The sequence below is a fragment of the Brachycentrus maculatus genome, unplaced genomic scaffold (assembly GCF_059751285.1).
Source record: "Brachycentrus maculatus isolate JH-2025_06_01 unplaced genomic scaffold, ASM5975128v1 h1tg000326l, whole genome shotgun sequence".
Classification (NCBI taxonomy): Eukaryota; Metazoa; Arthropoda; class Insecta; order Trichoptera; family Brachycentridae; genus Brachycentrus; species Brachycentrus maculatus.
In genome coordinates, this window is record NW_028281075.1 from 3,316,290 (window position 1) to 3,340,438 (window position 24,149).

General features: G+C 33.4%; 2 protein-coding genes across 3 annotated transcripts in view; one reads left to right on the plus strand and one right to left on the minus strand.

The window, feature by feature from the left end:
* The first annotated feature begins 627 nt into the window (after positions 1-627).
* The window catches only part of LOC148304317 (uncharacterized), a 41,558-nt gene continuing 18,036 nt past the window's right edge, over positions 628-24,149 (plus strand). Inside the window, exon 1 of the mRNA XM_088268535.1 lies at positions 628-1,350. Within this exon, the coding sequence (XP_088124661.1) occupies positions 853-1,350 (498 nt within the window). The 5' untranslated portion in view covers positions 628-852. The remainder of the gene's footprint in view (positions 1,351-24,149) is intronic.
* Positions 2,435-24,046, minus strand: LOC148304318 (carboxypeptidase A4-like). 2 transcript variants are annotated; one of them, XM_088268537.1, is made up of 9 exons: positions 23,866-24,046; positions 13,529-14,515; positions 12,882-13,073; positions 12,137-12,270; positions 8,469-8,629; positions 5,501-5,623; positions 4,793-4,889; positions 3,765-3,911; positions 2,435-2,781 (listed from the first exon to the last, which is right to left on the minus strand). In XM_088268537.1, exons 1-9 carry the CDS (start codon positions 24,041-24,043, stop codon positions 2,542-2,544), a joined length of 2,259 nt encoding a protein of 752 aa, XP_088124663.1. In that variant the 5' UTR covers positions 24,044-24,046; the 3' UTR covers positions 2,435-2,541. The 2 variants fall into 2 exon arrangements, with proteins under 2 accessions (XP_088124663.1, XP_088124662.1); XM_088268536.1 differs by having other exon boundaries at positions 13,529-14,527.

A 24,149-nucleotide genomic window follows, 5' to 3' on the forward strand; every position in this document is an offset into this window, starting at 1 on the left:
GCATTATCAAATTCTGCGAAAACTAATGCTCTCTAATGCCTTTACACGTGTGGTCCGTCCGCGGGGTCCATGGCCTCCACATATGTATTAATTGTTTTTGGGAAGGTCCACCTTCGTGGTGTAATGGTTATCGTGTTTAGCTACCGTGCTGGAGGTCCCGGGTTCGGTTCCCTGGGGGCAATAAATTTTAGTGATTTTACACTGGAATATTTATTTAATATTGCCCTGGACTGGTTCCTGAGGGGCAGGAGTGTTCACATTGCTTCATGTAAGTAACAATCAAGATAACACTACATCAATACGATGCGGTGCCTTATGCAACATTGGGTGCGGATAAGGGTCAAAAGAAGAAGAATTGTTTATTGTTGTTTTTAACTATTTTTATGGACAAGTGGTTTGAATTAAATATTTGTCTTTTATTGTGAACGAACATGAAATTCTAAAGTATAAGGAATGTGGTAAAACCCTTTATTTGCAAACATAGAAGATAGAAGTACTCTTAAAGGATTTTTTTTTCAAAAATAAATCATTCTATAAACCTACCTTTCTTTATACCTAAGTACTTACCTAGGAAGCACGAAAAACATTTCAAAAGAACGACCATAAGCATACCTTGCGTTAGTCTATGGATTTGAGTTATTTTCATCAGTGATTTTCATTGGCTTGTTTTCCGAATCTGACATTTGACTGCTGTCATATTGTTTATTTACATTTATACAAAAAATAAATATCTTGGCGTAGCAACAAATGTTTGGTAACAACAAAGCTACTTCACTTCAGCAGTTTATTCAAGAACAGTGCGATATTTGTGTTTTTTATGTTAATATTACATATGCTTATTACTAAAAGGTAATGTCTTCAAAACATTTTTCCGAAGAAACAAAGCTAACTGACTGTGAAAGTGATTTAGATTTTAAAATAGATTTCGGTGCTCCGAGTGATTTAGATTCTAGTCCATCTGTTCGCGAATTTTTAGAACAAGAGAAAATATGCATTGAAGAGGACGGTAACTTCAATATTGAAAATATTTTTGACCAAATTAATAAATTACAAAACGGAGGATTACAATCGGATAAAGGAACTTATGTATTTGTGAATGAAAATATTGATGAAATCTTGTCTGAAGCTGAGAAGTTGGTAAAGCAGACATCTTATGAGAATTCCGAAAAGTCTGTAAAGAAATTAAATTACCCTAATGGAAACTTTAGAAGCATTAAAAAACACGTATCATCTAATACCAACTCGATAATTTTGAGCAGTTCGAAAACTTTTTCTTCCACGAACCATCCTCAGAATTTAGAATGTGATCACACGGAATCAAACAATAATTTCACTGAAGATATTATATTGGTGAGTACTTTTTCTGCTTCGCTGTCTCTCTCTCGCTTTTACTAATTTTGATTTGTTAACAAAATATTATGGTTTGTTTTTTCTTTGACTAAATATGCACCTTAGACGAGCTATTGAATAATGTAATTAGTTTGGATATGTTTCAAAATTACTATTTTTTGCTTAATTAGTCATTTGATATCATTATTATTATTATTTAGTGCTTTTGTGAATAGTTAAATGATATTCATGGTCAATGATAGCCAATGATAGCCAATGTAATTGTATTTTAATATATTTTGTTCGCCTCCGTAATGTAGTGGTCAGCGTGTTTGGCTACCATACTGGAGGGCCGTCCCGGGTTCGATTCCTAGGAGGATCAAAGTTAACAGGTTATTTTTTATTCTAATATTTGTTCAATATTACCCTGGACTGGTACTTGAACTGCAGGGCTCATCACCTTTCCTTCTTGTATTCATCCAACTTTCAAGATAATACTTCTTATATATGATGCAGTGCCCTATATACCATTGGGTGCGGACAAATGTTATAAGAAGAAGAATATTATAATATCACGGTAAAATTTCTACCATTTTCTCAAATTGAATAATCATGCATCGATTTTCTGTTCGTAAATTTATTATGGGGAAATATATGACATTAACCTACTTGTACTTAACAGGGCAGATTTGAAATCCCCCTAAAACAATGTTTCGCTCTATAATTTAACCATATTTCTCATAATCTTTAAATTAATACCTAGGAATATTTTTTACGCATTTTTCTTTTCAAAATATTCAAAATGTGTGACATTTAATTTATTGTTATTGTAATTTTTGGAGACTTCGGATGAGGAAGGTTTTTTTATTTATATTTGTTAGTTGCTTTAGAAATTTTTCCTTGCCTATTATGTACAAGGATTTGTAACATATTTAGTTTACATCCATAAATCAAGATCCGCCAAAAAGCTCATTTATTTGTCTCATTCGTCTTGTCACATTTTCCTAATAAGACACAACCATAGCCGATGGATCCTTTTCTCCCATTGGCTCATCAATTTTTAATTTTGGATTAGGAAGGTTAGTAATAAATAAAACACACAAGAAAAAATAAAAAAGTCTTATTTTTATTAATCCTTAATAAACTACTTTAAATAACTTAGGAATAGTTTTTATAAATAATTTATAACTAATTTTACTATGAGACATTGTATTAGGCGAGGTAGGCGGCCTGTGCTAGCACTCGGAGACCAGCTATTGACTCCTTAGCAACTTTAACGATAAAGTGCGCCGGTAGGACGAACCCGTACTGGCCTCGGTCACTCAGTTCTACAGTGTAAGCGTACTTGATCCCATTGGCCTTGGCCCAGTCGTCGGACCCTCCCGACGCCGGGTACAGGATAAGGCTAGAAGTTCCCACTCTATATTTGTTACCTCCTGCTTGTTGTATCGCCTGCAAAATATTGGCATTGTTAATAGAAATTAACTCATGTTTTGAAAATAATGAATAATGCAAAACTTGCATTTGTCATGAGACTCTCTAATCCAGTGATCTCCAAACTCAATAAGGATGTGAGCTATTCTCGGAAATGGAACTTGTCTGGTGAGCTACCTTTACAAATTCCCTCTTTATAGTTTTTTTTATCATCGCCCCTTATCGTACCATACATAAAATTTTTATTTTAGTTTAAATAAATTAGAGCATCAGTTTAACGATAAAACATAATATGTGTACTTCCAATATTTATTTATAAACAAAATAATTATTGAAAATAGGTGTGATTAAAAATAAACGACATTAAAATGTTTACTGGACAAATTTAATACGCTAAGCGAGCCACCGAAAGAGCCTCTTTGAGATACCGGAAGCTCACAAGTTGCCGTGTGGCAATGACTGCTCTAATACAACATGTGGTAAATTGCACAATATTGACGTTTTACTTCCTAATTTACATGCATTTGAGATTTTAACTTTTAACCTTTAATCAAATTAATTTATTTTATTTAATGGGATTATTTAAAAAATTTGTTAGAATGACTTTTTTTTTATTACAAAGCAATTGTATAATTAATGCATAAATAGCATATACTTTTTTACGTTATGATATTTTGAAAGCAAATAACACTCCTTAGTTTTTTTGGGTGATACATCACACCTGGGCTAGATTTCAAAAATATATTCAAATGAAAAATAAGTGGTATCAATTCTTGAAATATTTATTAATTTTTCTTAATCTCTACTATGGTTATGTCCAAAGAGATACCGTATAATGTTTGAGTAAATGATAGAATAGTTACATATAATGGCCATTTACATTTTATATACATTGTGTATGGAGTACTATGCAAACGTAATTTGAAAATAATACTTTCAACTGGATATTTCCATTTTCACATTGATATAAATATCCAATAAAAAATGCAAAATCAATTTACCTGAGCAGCATCATTTCCAACTCTTTCCAATTCTGCAGAATCTGAAGTTACAACTTTGTCATATCCCCATGGATATAAGATATATTCTCCGTAACTGTGATATGTGGCATAGAGTTTGAAGTTTGCTGTAGAATTCCCCACAAAATCCTGCAGATATAAAACATGATTGAAACTTTTTGGGCTTTATATTGCGATTGCAATGTGTTTTGTATGCTGTGTCATTTCATTGCTTTATCATTTCTATGCTCTGAACGTTTGGTTTCCTTTTACACATATTAAAATATTTAATTTAAAAGATAATTTTATATCGCTCTAACTTTCTATTTTGCATATACTGTATTTGAATTTTTACATATGATTTCTTCAATATTCCCACAGAGTAAATAACTATTTTATATGCGTTATTGTATTATATTGTATTGTTTCCCCAACTTTTAAACCCAAAGATTTTGGTCATATGCCATACATAATTGGTCATATATATGAGAAATATAGAATAAAAGAATATGTCCAATACATTGGCGGCTCTCACCGTAAACCATTAAAATTATCATATTATTTTTTGACATCTCAACAAAAATGAAGAAGAATATGGAAGTCAGGGCATTCACGGGGCTTACGATCGTCATAGGCTGGTTTGAGTGATCACTTCACTCATGTGTAACATTCATCAATTCTACCCATGATTGACCACCACTACTCAAATTCTTGGAACTTCTATATATATATATATATATATATATATATATATATATATATATATATATATATATATATATATATATATATATAGTAGTTTAATTTCGAAACATTGTGCTTCAATCACTAGAATTTCACTAGAGACATCTATTGGTAAGATGAAATAAACTTTTTATTGAGCAGAAACTCTTTCATTTGGATGTGAGGTCCGAATCCTGGATTATAAGCACATACATATTTCGACATATTTAAAATGTTGTCATTAAAATTATGCTAAATTTATTGATGGAATTATCTTGCAAAAATATATACTTATATTTGTGACTCACTTTTAACGCTCTACTCTCCGGTTCTGAGAATGCATGCTGTCCCGGGTACACTTCACTGCACGGATTCTTCGATGTTCCCATTCCACCCCATTTGTATCTGGAAATATTTACTTCCAAATATTACTAATCTAGTCTAGTCAGATGATGAAACATTTTCTGGACAAGTTTGTATCATATCCACTAGGAGCGAGCTCAATGAACCCGGGATCAATGTGAATACATGACCTTAACCAAACTGACTTCACCCTCTGACTGCTCCTTACCGGTCGATTTATTTTGACTCGGCAAACATGCTAGCCGTTTCAAATATCTAATATCTCGGTTGTTTGGGAATCGACACCTGGACTGATACCTGAAGCGAAGGCCTGATCACCTTTCCTTCGTGTGTTAATAATCAAGATAACACTGCGTTTATATGATGCAGTGCCCTATGTACCGTCGGGTGCAGATAAGGGAAAAAGAAGAAATATCTTTATTTGGTTATCTCGGAAGCAGATGAAGACCGAGGATAACTTGTCATGATAAAGTATTTCAAATACTCTAAATAGGTCAGGTCAGGAATCGGAATAATCAACGATATGTATGATGAGATGCATGAATGTGGAAGAGGAGAATATTTTTTGCCTAGACAGATTGGTGTGGCGTTATATCCTCTCTGCCTACACCTGCGGGGAAGCGGCGTGACGGTTAGTTAGTTAGTTCGTTTACCCGAAGTTTCTGTTGAGATCAGTTCCACTGCAGGGCCCATAGCCTCTTCGGTTTTTCCTCCACAGCCTGTCGATGGTGTGTGTGAACTCATACCCGTCGGGGTTTAATACCGGCAAAAAGTACCTGCAGAAAGTTGAAAATTATTGTGTTTTTCATATTATTGACGAGCTTATTCTAAGCTCTTAACCCTTTCCGGTCCCCCAAAATTAAAAAAAAAAAAAATCTAGGTAGACAGTTACATTTCAATAGGGAAAAAATCTTTTGTCCTCTGCTCCACATACTATTGTAAAAGATACGAGTGACAAAAATGTAAGCTTGGAATTTAAATAAATAATACTAATATTATTTTTTGACATCTCATCAAAGATGAAGAAGAATATGGAAGTCTGGGCATTTACGGGGCTTACGACCGTCATTGGCTGGTTTAAGTGATCACTTTACACACGTGTAACATTCACCAATTCTACCCATTATTGACAACCACACTACTCAAATTCTTGGAAGTTCTATATATATGAACCAATTTAGAAACCTTGTTCATGAATCACTAGAACTTCACTAGAGACATCTATTGGTGAGATGTAAAGAAGCTTTTTATTAAGCAGAAACTCTTATATTAGTATGTGAGATCCGAATCCTGGATTATAATCACACACATGAGAAACGCCAGAAAATACCATTTTCATTTTTATTATTAAGCTTATAATTTGACCAGATAATTTATTTACAACATTTTGAGTGTGTCCAAATACTTGTTCACAAAATCTGGATTATCTCCAATTACAGGAGTTATTTTCATATTATTTTTTGACATCTCATCAAAGATGAAGAAGAATATGGAAGACTGGGCATTTACGGGGCTTACGACCGTCATAGGCTGGTTTAAGTGATCACTTTACACACGTGTAACATTCACCAATTCTACCCATTATTGACAACCACACTACTCAAATTCTTAGAAGTTCTATGTATATATATGAACCAATTTAGAAACCTTGTTCATGAATCACTAGAACTTCACTAGAGACATCTATTGGTGAGATGTAAAGAAGCTTTTTATTAAGCAAATAATACTAATGATGAAAAAAATGTCGAATAATATCCGACATGGGACCTAAGAGCAAAAAATCGATATCGAAAAAAATCGAATGAGATTCGACATTGGACCAGTAAGGGTTAATGAGACTTTAAGAGAGGATACCGCAACAAAAGTTCTTTCCTTCATCCCTTTCTTCTTTCCCATTTTTTTGTTATGACCTTTTTTATTCGAAAATAGTCGGTTTTTTGTCCTAGTAAAGGTGAATTGTTTCGATTATGTCAAACGCAAACTTACTTTACGAATCGGTTTCGTAATATCATTATATGTAAGTACTAAGTTTCCAAAAATTAACCTTACCTAACTCTATGCCCCTAGTCCCCTATGCACCACTGTATGGTTTATTTATTAATTTAGCGCAAACTTTTTGGAGCGACATAACGTTTGAAATGTGGAATAAAAACACTTTATTTTGTTTATAATAGTGGTCTTTTACGCATATCGCTCACTCCTTTCAAGAACGTCATAAATCAAAAAACTTGATTTTCAGGAAAACGTTTTTAAAGTTTAAAAATATAATACAAAAATAAATATCAAGCCACTTATTGAACTTTTTACTGTGCAACAGATCTTTTTAGGTAAAACCTGAAGGTTTTTTCTGCATTTGAAAAAAAATTAGTTTATTAAAAAAAATAATTAAACAATGCCTTTTCTTCAAAATGCAAAAAACAACACTTTCTGCCCTGTAGCGGGTAAATATTAAGTTCAAAATATGCCGCTTTTGCTGGGATATAGCACATTTTCTGGGTATTCCGAAAACATGCACATCTGAAAATTAACGATTTTTGATTGATGACGTTCTTGAAAGGAGTGAGCGATATTTTATATTTATATTTAAATTACACCATTGGCTATTTAAAAAAAAAACGCTCTGGATACAACAATACGAAATTGTCTTTAAAAATTCTGTTCATTCAATATTTGCACTGTTATTGATTGGTGCTTCATTGATAACAAGAAAAAATTGGTTTTATTGTAGTTCCGGACTTATTCATTCATTGTACACAAAGTGTGGTACCTCACTGTTCATATATACCGTCTGACGTGTACATCTACACCACTATCTGATTCTATCGCTTTGTATCGTTGTGTTAACGTCGCTCTCTTTTGCTCCACTACCGTGGCGTCGGAATGGATAGCTCTTTTTCTCCTTTCTCTATGTTATATCTTTCTTCTCTCTCGTGTAACGAAATGTGCCTAATAAATGTGACGCGTCCTCAAAATTTCACTCTCAACTATCGTCGATTATCGAATCGCCGCCTAAGAAGTTTCACTTCCAAAAAGTGAAAGAAAACATGGGTGCATAATGCCTTTTCAACAAAATATTTATCAATCAATTTACATAGTCGTATAAAATAATGAAATTGTAACAAGTACGATTTTTTTTAATTACCTAACGTCCAAGTGACTCTGAAATCTAGCTACGGCTTATGCAACACCGTTTATCATGTCCCTACTCAGGCTTCAACTTTATAAGTTTCATAGCCTATGCCTACTCGTGAGTGGATTTACTCTTTATGTTTAAAGTTACTAAAATTTCATGTAATTCATGAGTGAAAATTCTAGGCAAAAACACTCGCGAGAAGTACGAATTATACCAGTGGCTGGTAGTCTGTTGTTTTTATCACTAGTCCAAGAGCTAAAAGGTAAAACTAGTTCGCGGTCATGCAAAATAAATATCATCCGTGGTGATTTCCGCTTACTATACATACTGGTTAAACCGGTAAGAAATCTGTGGTCTTAACAAACGACGATATAATTTACAATTTGCAGTATTCTTATTTATATTTATGCGTTCACAGAAATCTGGCTACTCGAAACGAGTGCATAGAAAACTTAAAAAAATTACCAGGAATTTGAAAAAATGCCTACCAGTCGAGATTACGCACTGTTGAGGATTCCTTGTCGTAGTTTTCCACGAACTGATTGATTATATAGGTGACCGTCGCAGGACTTATCCATTCTCTGGCGTGAATACCTCCGTCTACTAGTATGGCCTTGTTGTTTGGACGGCCGTTAGAAATTCTCAGCATCTGTAAGAGTTTTTTATTATTATGTTTTTTTTTCAGAATTTTTTATTTACATAAATTGTATACATTTATTTAAAAAACAATTATAAACATTTTTAATTTATTATTAGATTAAAACCAATATTTTTAGCTTTTCCACTTTTTTATTTGACCAGCGACCGGGTTTCGTCGTTACCGACATCATCAGACATCACCAGTCTGATGATGTCGGTAACGACGAAACCCGGTCGCTGGTCAAATAAAAAAGTGGAAAAGCTAAAAATATTGGTTTTAATCTAATAATAAATTAAAAATGCAATTCCATCACGAAGTGTCAGTGGATAATATAAATCTATTATAAACATTTTTTTTGCAGAGACCCACCAAGCCATCTTGTGTGACTTGTCGGTGGAGTTCTTTTTACGTACCGTAGAACGGGGCTACTTGAACTTTGATGTGTTACTTGAGCCCAGTACAAAAAAAATAAATAAATCTGTATTTGGTCTACAATAATGAACGTTTAAGTGTCACCTGTCAGGGAAACAATGAATCATGTCGATACGTTCATTATTGTAGACCAAATACAGATCTAAATATTTTTTGTTGTTGTACTGGGCTCAAGTTCTATGGTTATTGTTTTTATCCATTTTAACCTAATTTACATACAAAAAAGAGAGAAAAAATTAAAAATATAAAGTATTTTACAATTTTCATAGAATTAACTCGTGATCATTTATCCATTCATTTATTTTGCCTTAGTTCCATATTTTATTTTGACCTCTAACCTCCGTCGGCAACAAATTAAATATGTTCGGAACGATATATTGCAGTGTTCGACTCCCATATTTATTGTTAACCTTTTAACCGCGTTAACTTTGTTCCTGAGAGACGCCCGTGCGCGGCGGTATTTCGCCGTTTTTTAAATGATTACTTTTATCATGTATTTAGTTAAGAAACTATTTATTTTCCTAAACAAAAACGTTCAATGGGATTCATTGTGCCTTATTGGTACACTATAATACGCTTGTGTCACATTATTCTTGAAATATATCGTAATATAAACAAATAAGATCGTAACATAAATAAATCAAAGCACGCATCGTGTGTCACTCTTACCCACTGGGGATGCGTAGCGTCGAGAGTGAGACAGATATAGGGCATGATTATGGCGCGGACTAATTACCGGCCGCAAGAAAAATCAGGGATCTGTTCTTTTATTTATCCTTGCGATGTTACAAATCATTAGTCAGATATTTCAACAGATGTCATAAGGCCAAGGATTGACATATTATTTTATCCAAAGTTCCACACCATGAAAAAATCCCTCCAAGTTGAACTGAGGTTCGAAACTTGGAGCAATGTAAAAACACATACGGTTATGTCAGCCGCGTATGGGGCATGTTATATGAAAACACATACGGTTATGCGAGCCGCGTGGATCCGGTAATTCTTGGGACTACCTTTGTTGTGGGTAAATCGTGTATCACGGTTGCGTACTAGAAGACTTCGATATTTTTTTCTAGTTTGTTGTTCAACGATGATACTCATCCACAATATTCCAGTTACCGGAAGTAGCTGTAAATGTTTATATATCAAGTTTGGATTGTCCCTTTGATTGTATATATGACTGTGTACATTTTTTTACTATGGAGTATTGCAGATAATAATAGTAATAAATTTGGATAATTTATATAGCGCCATTTTCGTAAAATACTACCTCAAGGGTGCTTACAAAACGTGAATTATGATATGAAAACGATAATGAGAGACTTTTTTTTAAAAAAAAAACGTCATCAATTGATTGAGTCTGGAAAAGCGGAAAGTAGAGCAGTCATATTGTTACACCTTCTCCTTACTCTTCGTCAGTTGGAGCATGGGCAAGATGTTGGGCAGGATGCCTCCCTGAGCGATGGCCACGCCGGAGAGCAGCTCGTGAAGCTCCTCGTCATTGTATATGGCTAACTGCAGATGACGGGAAATGATCCTGATCTTCTTGTTGTCTCTGACGACGTTGCCGGCCGACTCCGGCTCCATGATGACGCTTCTTTGTATCATGAGTATCATCTTTTATCTTGGTCCATTTTATTTCGGCGTATTTACACAAAAAATCACAAATATAATATATGCCTCGTTGCCTTCAGCTAAGAATTTATGTAGACATATAATAAATATTCTTATTGAAAGAATAATGAATATACTTTTTTTTAACTAACTAACTAACCATCACGCCGCTTCCCCGCATGGGTAGGCAGAGAGAATCGAACGCCACACCACTCTGTCTTTGCGAAAATTCTTCGCCTCTTCTACATTCATGCATCTCCTCATACATACCCGACGATTATTACGACTCCTGACCCGGCCGCTTTCAAGTATTTGACATACCTGATTGTGCCAGGTTTTCCTCGGTCTTCTTCTTCATTTTTTTTAAACTTAAATATTAGTAACATTAATAACAGTATTTCCATGCTGGAGTAGTGATTATTCCGACGAAGAGACGAGTACGTCTTGAAACTGGTAGACAAAAATCTCGGTGAGTGGTTGTATACTAACTTTACTAATATTAAAAAAAAAAGTAAAAATGAGTGACCACAAAGTAAGTGCTATGAATATTAAAAATATTAATATTTTAATAATAATGAATTTCTTTGTTTTATCCTCTTCAATTTCTGTAAAAACCTAACTATTGTACAAGAAGCGTATTTCAATTGTGCTTTTTTCCTGATTTATTTCCCACGTTGATTAATCGATTCATTTATTTCATTCTAAAACTTTTTACGAATATTTAACATATGTGTGTGAAGTCGATTTACGCTAATTTTATACGCGATATGTTATTTAGATTTGTATAATGAAATTACTGCGAAACACTTAAATACAGGACATTTTATCGAAATGGCGCTGTATAAATTATGAAAACTTATTATTATCAACATTTTGAATGTGTCCAAACACTTGTTCACAAAATCTGGATTATCTCCAATTACAGGAGTTTTTTTCATTTTATTTTTTGACATCTCATCAAATATGAAGAATAATATGGAAATCTGGGCATTTACTGGGCTCACAACCGTCATAGGCTGGTTTAAATGATCACTTTACACAGTGAAACATTCACTTATTATTATATTTGATTCTGGTTGAGCCAGCCAAAAAATATATAATTTTACAAAATTGTATAGTAAAATACACCGGTAGATTATTTCATATCTACGAGGATATAAATTTATACCATAAAAGAATATGTATTTTCTCTACTTTACAAAGAACGTCGCCGTAATCTGTAAAATAACTCCATCCAGGGCTAGTCTGCAGAAGATAGTAAAAACGTAATTTTATCATCAGACTAAATTAATTTTCATGTGTTCTATATGTTTCATACATGTGAATCAATAAATTCCGTTTGATTGTGAAATTATTACGTTTTTACTCTCTCCTATAGACTAAACCTGGATGGAGTTAGACACTTTACGAATTCAGCTGACAGTTTGCACAATTGATATAAGCATGTATATGTTTTTGATATATACAAACCTTTAAGTCTCTTCCTTGGAAAGACTTTCCGATAGTCATGACGCTGCAAATGCTGGGATAGGTGTAAGCCAAGTAATCCAAGAATCCGTGAATGTCAGAAAGGCGATGGTACTTCTGCCATGTCATGCGATGACCTGCCGAGAATCATACATAAGATTGGATAAAGGAGTCACGCGTCATGCATTGTGTACTCTCGGTTATCGGGCAGGCATCTATTTACATTTTTGTAAAGAGTTTGCAAAAAGTACCTAATTTTCGAGTGGCCAAACTCTGAATTGCATCGGATACTTTTTGCGTTCGGAGACTAAGGAATAAGTTATGACGTGCGAAGACATGGTAGATTTGAGGAAAGTTTCATGCACTCCATAGTCCGGGGATGCGGTGGATGGGCATGCACTTGTCTGTGGAGACGAACCCCAGTTAGCAGTCGGCCAGTTCTCCATGTGCTCGTCGAGGGAATTGTAGCCCAAGTATGCTCCTAGCATCGCCATTCTCCGATTAGCGGGCCTCATAACCGGCATGGTTAAGTGGCCTTTGGTCCTGTAAGTGTTCCAAAAACTGTAAGCCCTTGCTGCAAAGCAAAATAGCATCTGCTCACACGTGTTCGTAGAATTAAGTCTTTGATGGTGACGTCACAATCCTGCTAATTCAACGACCTAACTTTTGTTGTTTAGTAAATGATGTAGGTACGTATCGAGCAATCACTATTCATTCAGTTCAATCGAATTAATGTTGATAATCTTACCATTTCTGTCTTGCAGTTCTTGTTCTTCTTCGTTGAGGGGCGGGTTTTCTGCATCTATGTTCCTTTGAAGATCTTCAATGACTATGGAATATTTAATGTTAGAATCTCGGAGAATCTTAGCGACACGATCCTGATTTTCCGGTTTCACCAAGAAGTCGACGGCTGTATGATTGCCACCCCATGACGCCACCTCTAAAAATTAGTAAAGTGTATTTGTAAACTGCGGGATACAATTTTCCTATCTATCAGTATTTATTATTCAATACGTTTATGACATTTGATTTTTATATTCATTAAATGAAGCATATTTGTGAGTAAAACCGCACTAAGTGGCTTTCATCAGTATTTACTTTCGTGCAGTTTATACGTTTATCGAAAACGAACAAAAATATTTTGTTGTACGTAACGTAGAATTCGCGGGATAACATCCGTGCATACAGTCTGCTCACAGTTATTTTACCTCTAGTTTTAAAAAAAAAAAAAAAAAAATTATTATACTGCCAAATAAATAATAAAAAAAACTAGAGATAAACTAACTGTGAACAGACTGTAGTTTTGATCATATAATATGGTATGTTGTATGAATGTACCGTTCATTTGATGGTACGTTTTCGGGGATTTGGATCTAGATACAGTGTGCGGTTTACCTTTCGTTCTTGATAAATGTCCGACGACGACAAGTTTGGGATGTTCGTCGATGATCACGTTCCACACCTGAGCTCCGTAGTACTTGACTGCGGAGTCCTCATCATCGTGCACTTCTGTCTTTGTATATGTCGGGTATTGACTCGGCGTATTATTTTTGTTTGTAAAATAGATAGGGTCTTTTTGAATAGTCGGACGATGGTTTTGATTATTGTGAGATTCAAAATGATTGACGGGTTTTGGTACGCCCGAGTAATCATTACCGGGCTGTTTTTGTCCCCCATCGTAATTATTACCAGGTTGGCTTTGTTCCTCTTCGTAATTATCATCTGGTTGGTTTTGTACCCCGGTGTAAGTATTGTCGGGCTGCTTATATACCCCTTGGTAACTATTTTCAGGTTGCCTTCCTACATCGCCATAATTATTGTTAGGTTGGTTTTGTACCCCGACGAAAGTGTTATCGGGTTGTCTTTGTACCCCGCCGATTTTTTTGGGAGGTTGATTCGGGACCCTTTGGTAATTATTATCGGGTTGCTTTTGTATACTGGGATGATTATTTTCGTGTTGGTTTTGAACCCCACCATAATTGTCATCCGAATGGTTTCGTACCCCTTGAAAAGTATCGGGTTGGGTTTGTACCCCTTGGTAAGTTTTATCGGGTTGTCTCTGTACTCCGGTTGTCTTGTCGGGTTGGTTTGGTACCCTTTGGTAATTATTATCAGGTTGTCTTTTTACATCGTCATTATTATTGTTATATTGTGTTTGGTACCCGGGGTAATTACTTTCTGGTTTTCTAGGGGTGTCGGGATAACTCGCAATAGGATTTCCCTGGACTTCGCCGTAATTATTACTTCCGGTATTTTTTTGGTCATAATTATTAGCGGGATTTCTGTGAATCTCGTCATTGGTATGCACATTTAGAGGGTTCTTTGGAACTCCAGGATGATAAGCAGTCGGAGTTACTTGTCTCTCGTCAGTGTGTTGGAAAACTGAAACAGATTCTAAAGTTACAAACGTTTTTTAGAGTACAATAGTATTTACATATCTTCGTTAGAAATTACAGCGTGAAGCATATTTACATTTAAATAACAAAGAGTTTAACTAATTTTGATTATGGACATACTCGATCCGTTCGTTAAGGTAAACCGCGGGTTAGCGCATAAATTAATGCACACATAAGTATGTTTGTGAATGTTAAATCTTCATTGACAATGAATCTCATTTGTAAATGTGAAATTTCAATCGTGTAACCTAAATTTCTTTAAACTTTCACCTTTGTTCTGGCGACACATAATACATTCACCGTGCCATATTATGTCGGCTATATGCTGTATCCTTTTGGTGTGACGAGCGCCATTCATGTGAAATTCACCGTCACATTTCCTTAGTGTAAAAAAGGTACACATATATACGTGTGGTAAGTGAAATATATATATATATATATATATATATATATATATATATATATATATATATATATATATATATATATATATATATATATATATATATATATATATATATATATATATATATATATATATATATATATATATATATATATATATATATATATTATATATATATATATATATATATATATATATATATATATATATATATATATATATATATATATATATACATATATATAAAGTTTTACGAGTACTGCTGGAAAATGGGAAATGATCGGCGATAACAAATAAAATAAATAAATAATCTTAAAGTCAAGGATGTGATCGATTAATTTTGTCATAATACCGTTCTTTAAACAATAATAATTTGAAAGTACTTAGATTTAATTATTTTACTATATAAATACACTTTGATAAACACATTCAAATCAAGTAATAATTCAGTAACGTATTTAATATTACATTATTACGATATTGAGGTGGGTATTTCCCAGATATTATATTTATATCTTTCACACGATAATATTTTCAATGTGTGCTGTACTGTAATTGGTCAAGAATACTAAGATCAAGGAATCAATAACACACGCGTGCCTTGTGATAATTCGATTCAAGTTGATACAGAATACGTCAAGCATTTCTTAATTTTTGTGATTTTGTTATTTAAGTAAGAGGAATCTTCACATAGATCCCATACTATATTTAAATTTTTGATTAATTTATTGTAATTAAGAGTATTATTGATTAAAGAAAACACTTCGTTTTTTACCACTTGAGTTTTATTATAGACAGTTTCCATTCATTATTAAATAGACTAATTAATATCCCCCTCAGTAACTCAAATTATAATCGTGAATTTAACACAATTAAACTAATAGCAAAAAACAACGGGTATAATAGCGCGCTAATAGATAAAATGTTAAAAAATAAAATTAAAAATAAATTAACCAAAAAATACATATATTCAGCTCCTAATAATAATTCAATCAAAAATAAATCTTGGCGAAAATTTTTATATACGGGTTTAATAACTAAAAATATTTCGAAAATCTTACCCTCCCATATCCAACCTGCATATTATACAAATAATAATTTACATAAAATCCTCGATAACTCAAAATCTAAAATTGATTTTTTACAAAAAAGTGGTGTTTATGAAATTTCGTGTGGAGATTGTGATAAAAATATATTGGCCAAACTGCGAGAAATTTTAAGATTAGAATTAAAGAACATCATAGCGGTCTTGTTAGTTATTATTTTTCGGAATTTGCAAATCATATAATAGATACTAATCACTCATTTCACTCTCATAAATTAAAATTATTACGCCTTGTTCCATATAAAGGCAAAATTATGAATTATCTTGAAAATTTAGAAATCCAAAAAAACCTGAATTCTAATAATAATTTATTAAATAATATATTGTTTCAAAATTCTTCACCATTGCTTTCCATTTTTCCTTTGTTTTCAAACTCCGTCCCTTAACTAACCCCTTCCCCTTACTTTCCCCTCTCCTTATTTATAGAACAATTTTATATTTTATATTTTAGTTATTATACAGACCTGAATGATGGAAGTTTAACTTCTGAAACATGTAGTCTATAATAAAACTCAAGTGGTAAAAAACGAAGTGTTTTCTTTAATCATTGTAACATGTCTTACCACAAAGTTAATGCCGAAACAATAAATAAAAAGATCCCATACTATATTTAAACTGTTGATTAATTTATTGTAATTAAGAGTATTATTCATTTTGCTTATCAATTATGTTTGTTGTTTTCTTCATATATGTTTTTTAAACACGCGCTTTAAAATAATCATATGTCAATGTGTAATCTAAAACTTACGTATTTATATCAATTACAACAAAGATGAATTCAAATTATTAAATAAAAAATGTGTAGAAACATACATTTGATATTTTTGAGTACACATAATTGAATATTTTTGTTTTATATTGAAATTTTCGCCTTGTTTCGATATACTTAAATCTGTTTTGTTAATATATTTAAATATTATTTTTTGACATTTCATCAAAGATGAAGAAGAATATGGAAGTCTGGGCATTTACGGGGCTTACGACCGTCATAGGCTGGTTTGAGTGATCACTTTACACACGTGTAACATTCACCAATTCTACCCATTATTGACAACCACACTACTCAAATTCTTCGAAGTTCTATATAACATTCACCAATTCTACCCATTATTGACAACCACACTACTCAAATTCTTCGAAGTTCTATATATATATGAACCAATTTAGAAACTTTGTTCTTGAATCACTAGAACTTCACTAGAGACATCTATTGGTGAGATGTAAAGAAGCTTTTTTATTAAGCAGAAACTCTTATATTAGTATGTGAGATCCGAATCCCGGATTATAATCACACACATGAGAAACGCCAGAAAATACCATTTTCATTTTTATTATTAAGCTTATAATTTGACCAGATAATTTATTTACAACACTTTGAGTGTGTCCAAATACTTGTTCACAAAATCTGGATTATCTCCAATTACAGGAGTTATTTTCATATTATTTTTTGACATTTCATCAAAGATGAAGAAGAATATGGAAGTCTGGGCATTTACGGGGCTTACGACCGTCATAGGCTGGTTTGAGTGATCACTTTACACACGTGTAACATTCACCAATTCTACCCATTATTGACAACCACACTACTCAAATTCTTCGAAGTTCTATATATATATGAACCAATTTAGAAACTTTGTTCTTGAATCACTAGAACTTCACTAGAGACATCTATTGGTGAGATGTAAAGAAGCTTTTTTATTAAGCAGAAACTCTTATATTAGTATGTGAGATCCGAATCCCGGATTATAATCACACACATGAGAAACGCCAGAAAATACCATTTTAATTTTTATTATTAAGCTTATAATTTGACCAGATAATTTATTTACAACATTTTGAGTGTGTCCAAATACTTGTTCACAAAATCTGGATTATCTCCAATTACAGGAGTTATTTTCATATTATTTTTTGACATTTCATCAAAGATGAAGAAGAATATGGAAGTCTGGGCATTTACGGGGCTTACGACCGTCATAGGCTGGTTTGAGTGATCACTTTACACACGTGTAACATTCACCAATTCTACCCATTATTGACAACCACACTACTCAAATTCTTCGAAGTTCTATATATATATGAACCAATTTAGAAACTTTGTTCTTGAATCACTAGAACTTCACTAGAGACATCTATTGGTGAGATGTAAAGAAGCTTTTTTATTAAGCAGAAACTCTTATATTAGTATGTGAGATCCGAATCCCGGATTATAATCACACACATGAGAAACGCCAGAAAATACCATTTTCATTTTTATTATTAAGCTTATAATTTGACCAGATAATTTATTTACAACATTTTGAGTGTGTCCAAATACTTGTTCACAAAATCTGGATTATCTCCAATTACAGGAGTTATTTTCATATTATTTTTTGACATTTCATCAAAGATGAAGAAGAATATGGAAGTCTGGGCATTTACGGGGCTTACGACCGTCATAGGCTGGTTTGAGTGATCACTTTACACACGTGTAACATTCACCAATTCTACCCATTATTGACAACCACACTACTCAAATTCTTCGAAGTTCTATATATATATGAACCAATTTAGAAACTTTGTTCTTGAATCACTAGAACTTCACTAGAGACATCTATTGGTGAGATGTAAAGAAGCTTTTTTATTAAGCAGAATCTCTTATATTAGTATGTGAGATCCGAATCCCGGATTATAATCACACACATGAGAAACGCCAGAAAATACCATTTTCATTTTTATTATTAAGCTTATAATTTGACCAGATAATTTATTTACAACATTTTGAGTGTGTCCAAATACTTGTTCACAAAATCTGGATTATCTCCAATTACAGGAGTTATTTTCATATTATTTTTTGACATTTCATCAAAGATGAAGAAGAATATGGAAGTCTGGGCATTTACGGGGCTTACGACCGTCATAGGCTGGTTTGAGTGATCACTTTACACACGTGTAACATTCACCAATTCTACCCATTATTGACAACCACTTATTATTATTATTATTATTAATAATTCTAACCATTATTCTAACCATTATGAAAATAACTCCTGTAATTGGAGATAATCCAGATTTTGTGAACAAGTATTTGGATTATCTCCTTAATTATAAGCTTAATAATAAAAATGAATATGGTATTTTCTGGCGTTTCTCATGTGTGTGATTACAATCCAGGGTTTGGACCTCACATACTAATATAAGAGTTTCTGCTTAGTAAAAAGCTTCTTTACATCTCACCAATAGATGTCTCTAGTGAAGTTCTAGTGATTCAAGAACAAGGTTTCTAAATTGGTTCATATTTATAGAACTTCCAAGAAATTGAGTAGTGTGGTTGTCAATAATGGGTAGAATTGGTGAATGTTACACGTGTGTAAAGTGATCACTTAAACCAGCCTATGTCGGTCGTCAGCCCCGTAAATGCCCAGACTTCCATATTCTTCTTCATCTTTGATGAGATGTCAAAAATAATAATTATTTTTATATTTATATTTTACACTTTTGTACATTTTTTGCTCTAATTTTATAAATGTATCAGTCGTTAAAATCGGAGTAAATAAGTGTTTTAAAACTCATATTTTTAATAGTAATTAAATAAAGTTTATAAATATATTATCTGTATTATAATCGATCTAAAAATTATGTAAACCCCGCCTCCATAGTGTAATGGTGAGCACGCTCGGCTACCACACTGGACGCCCCGGGTACGGTGCCCAAGGGGGGGGGTCAAATAAATTTAAGTGATTTTTCACTCTAATATGTATTCAATATTACCCTGGACCTGTAGCGGAAGGTTGATCACCTTCTTTAGTGTGTTAACGATCATGCAGTGCCCTATGCACCACCGGGTGCGGATAAGGGTAATATGTATGTAAAAAATACACCTTTTGGGTGTGGATAATATCTTAAAAATAAACCTGCCATCGTCGGTAGTATTTTAATTAATTTATTTATTTAAAAATAATCCAAACTGAAATATAATTCATATGTTTATTAATTTCCTCGTCACTTTTCAAATTCACAAAACGGACTTCAACAAATGAATTTAATTAATTTCACGCAATCGAGTATTATAAACAACGGATGATCATTATAGAACAATTACATTTTTATTAAAACAGCTACACGTTATCATGGCGTGATTGCCTTGAATTTCACCATAATAACTCTAGTCTATTGATAATCAAAATATTATTATCATAAATTGACTTACAGACGTTTTTTCTCTAATGGCTAATGGCTCTAACCCTTCGAGCTTTCACGGAGTTTTTAATCAGGGAAGTCAGTGTGGTAGGGTAAGGATAAGGTAGGCACGCTTTTCTGCAGAATGCATGTAGAATGCACGCCTCTGGCTTCTTCAAGAGGGTTCTACATAGTTTTGACTTCAGAACAAAAACATCTTATTGATCAAAATTTTTGTGGATGTATCAAGAGAGACTGAGTTGGGGATATAGAAGTATGGACATTTACAGGGCATACGACTTGACGTTGGCTGATTAAGTGATCGCTTTATACACTATTCAAGTCAACTGCGTTCAAAGAGCAGGTGTGAAACATTCAAAACTAAGACCCCTTCTTTTGTCCTTATACAGTCAACATCTTAATAATAATAATAATAAAACCCTTATCCGCACCCCAATGGTGCATAGGGCACTGCGTCATATAAACGCAGTGTTATCTTGATCGTTTACACATGAAGGAAAGGTGATCAGCCCTCCGCTTCAGGTACCAGTCCAGGATAATATTGAATAAATATGACAGTGAATAAATCACTTCTATTTATTTTACCCCCCTTGGGAATCGAACCCGGGACCTCCAGAACGGTAGCCGAGCGTCCGCCTCCGTAGTGTACATCTTATCTCATGTTGATTTTATAATTGCTTAATTGATTTAAACAATCTTATTATTTTATTTATTTATTTATAACTAACTCTATGCCCTCAGTCTGGTTAAATGGGAAAGAAAGAAAAGAAAAAGCACACATTTCTGACATGTTTGATTTTGCAATGCTTATGAGGCACGCCGTCCGCCATTAGTAATATTTGGTATTGCGTGTGTTGCTGTTGCGTTTTCAACAGATGGCGCTGACATTGCGGCAAATAAAACTGTTTTTTTTTTTAATACAAAAAAACATGATTTTACCTGTCGTAGGTATATAAAAAACACTTGCGTAATAGAATGCAAGATTTTGAACAAATGAACATTAACACTTTTCTTTATGTAGATTTTCATCTACATAAACAAAAATGTAAATGACTTTAACTATAACTTTTGTTAATAGTTGCTTCGTATATATATTGTATTTCTTCTTACTCCATATACTTATGCACAGGACACTGTATCGATTTGATGTTTTTTGATCTAGTTAAATATGTCATATGTATATTACATATACTTAGCGGCGTGCATTCTGCATAGGCAGTGCCTACCCTGGATTACTCGCGTTCCATATAGAAGCACGACCAGTCGCTACTATGTCTTAATCTTACCCAACCCTACTGCCTACCTGGTGATTAAAAACTCTGTGCACGCCACTGTATATACTAAATTTCATGTCGACCCAGTCGGGAATCAATTTATACTAGACAAAGCGCTTACTCCTTTCAAGAACGTCATATATCAAAAATCGACAATTTTCAGTTGTGCATGTTTTCGGAATGCCAAAAAATGTACTAAGTATATCCCAGCAAAAGCGGCATATTTTTAACTTAATATTTACCCGCTACAGGGCAGAAAGTGTTGTTTTTGCATTTTGAAGAAAAGGTATTGTTTAATTTAAAGCTGTTCAACTTATTCCACATGGATTATTTGTTAGATGTTAATTCCCTAAGTTTGTGTAAATTTAAAACTTTGCTTAGATTATTTATAGAAGAGACAGATTTTAAGCTCCTTTTTCTTGTAGTACACGCTAGCTTTTTTACTTTTTACTTTTTCATCTCTTTTTTATGTTATTTTATGTTTTTATGGTATTAAGTTTTTAATTTTATTAAAAAAAAAACTATTTTCTGAGAGTTAAGTATTTTTTGTATTTTATATTAACACTATTATTCTAGTTCTACTTATAAAACCTGAATACCCTTTACTATGACTAAATTATATTGTATACCCACACACAGGCCATGCCTTTGTGGTATCTTTTTTGGTATTCATTTTTATATTTTATTAATTTTTTTTTGTATTTGAATTTATGTTATGTAATGCAAAAGAATTTAAATTAAGAATTTTTTTAAATATACTTAATATTTTTCAAATGGAGAAAAAACATTCAGGTTTTACCTAAAAATATGTGCTGCACAGTAAAAGATGTGTTGCACAGTGTGCCGAGCACTTGCACTATGAAGCCATGTGGACATAGAAAAACATTTAAAAATGTTATTCAATTTGATCTTCTGGAAAATCCTTAGTTGGCACTTTTTACGATTCCATTCTAGTATTTATTCACGGAACATTGTGTTTACCTCAAACAATAATACTACCGTTACATTGATGACGAAGTGTGGTATACCAGTTTTCGTTTTATTCGCAACATTTTGAAGAAAAAAATACGTAAGTATTTGACACCGACACTTTTTTTAACACCGATTTTAATGTAAACTAAAATTTTATTATCGCATTATCGAATAATTTCAAAATTCACTCGGTTATTTGTTTTCTTCAAAAACTATTTTTTTTTGTAACCGGACCCGAAAAATGGTTAGCAGTATATTATATTATATATGTTTGTATATATAATATAATATACTGTATAATATATGTCATATATTAAGGGGATACAACGAAACACATAATTCAATCAACGGCCGACCGCCGGAGAGGTAACACGTCTTTCTAGGCCAGATTTTTGTAAATAATGTATATTGGTTTTTTGTTGTTTTTTTTAGAATATACATAAGTATATAGAAAAAATATTTTTATATATTTTTTTAAACTCGTTTCCTTTCAGTCAATCCTTTCTTTTCAAAGCCATATAATTATTTCGAAGAAAAACTTATTTTTCTCTGTGCAAATACTGTGTTTTAAGAAAACGATCAATCACGTAAAATGTTACCTGGATTAAGAGAAAATTAAGTTGCGACTTAACGAATACCGGACCTCAACACGAAATACTTTTTAAACGCGTTTTGTGAATTTGTCCCCACTGAACTTCGCCGACGACATCACTCGCGATTACTTACGAACTAACTTAGAGCACTTGTGCACTACACTGAATTTTACTGTCCGGCAGTCCGGTTAGCATGAAAATACGGATGATTGGCTTGTGCAATTCGCTCACTCCTTTCAAGAACGTCATAAATCAAAAAACTTGATTTTTCAGGAGAATGTTTTTAGAGTTTTAAAATATAACACAATTTATTCAAAATAAATATCAAGCCACTTATTGAATTTTCTACTTTGCAGCATATCTTTTTAGGTAAAACCTGAAGGTTTTTTCTCTATTTGAAAAATATTTGGTATATTTCAAAAAATAATTAAACAAAACCTTTTCTTCAAAATGCAAAAACAACACTTCTGCCCTGTACTTGGTAAATATTAAGTTAAAAATATGCCTCTTTTTCTGGGATATAGTACATTTTCCGGGCATTCCGAAAACATGCACAACTGAAAATTGTCGATTTTTGATTTTTGACGTTCTTGAAAGGAGTGAGCGAATTGTCCGTCTTTCTCCGTATCGGTGCGCGATCACGGTGCGCGTGAACTCGATCACGTTAAACTGTCGTAGTCGCTTTTATTTATAAAAAAAAAACCGGACTGCCGAATTGTAAAATTCCGTGTAGTGCACAAGCGCCCTTAGAATTAGATAAATCGGAGTTGAAAAATATAGATTATTAGTATAGGTAGGATGAGTTCGTACGTTCTTTGGGCTGCTTGAAGACCGTGTCCTCGAAGATGATCGGGTTCGGGTCGGGGCTCTGCCGCCCGAGGTAGCGGGTGTCGGGCTCGGCCGCCGCGAGCGGAGCGGTGAGCGGGGCGGCGAGTAGGACGGCGAGCAGCGCCGCGGGCAGCAGCAACACACCGCGCGGGGACGGCATCTTCACTGAAGCGGCCGGCCGAGGTGAGCCGCTTATAAACCTGCCGGGACCTATTCGCCGACCAGCTTCCGACTCCGAAATTACAATCAAAACGGAAAAAAAGTAT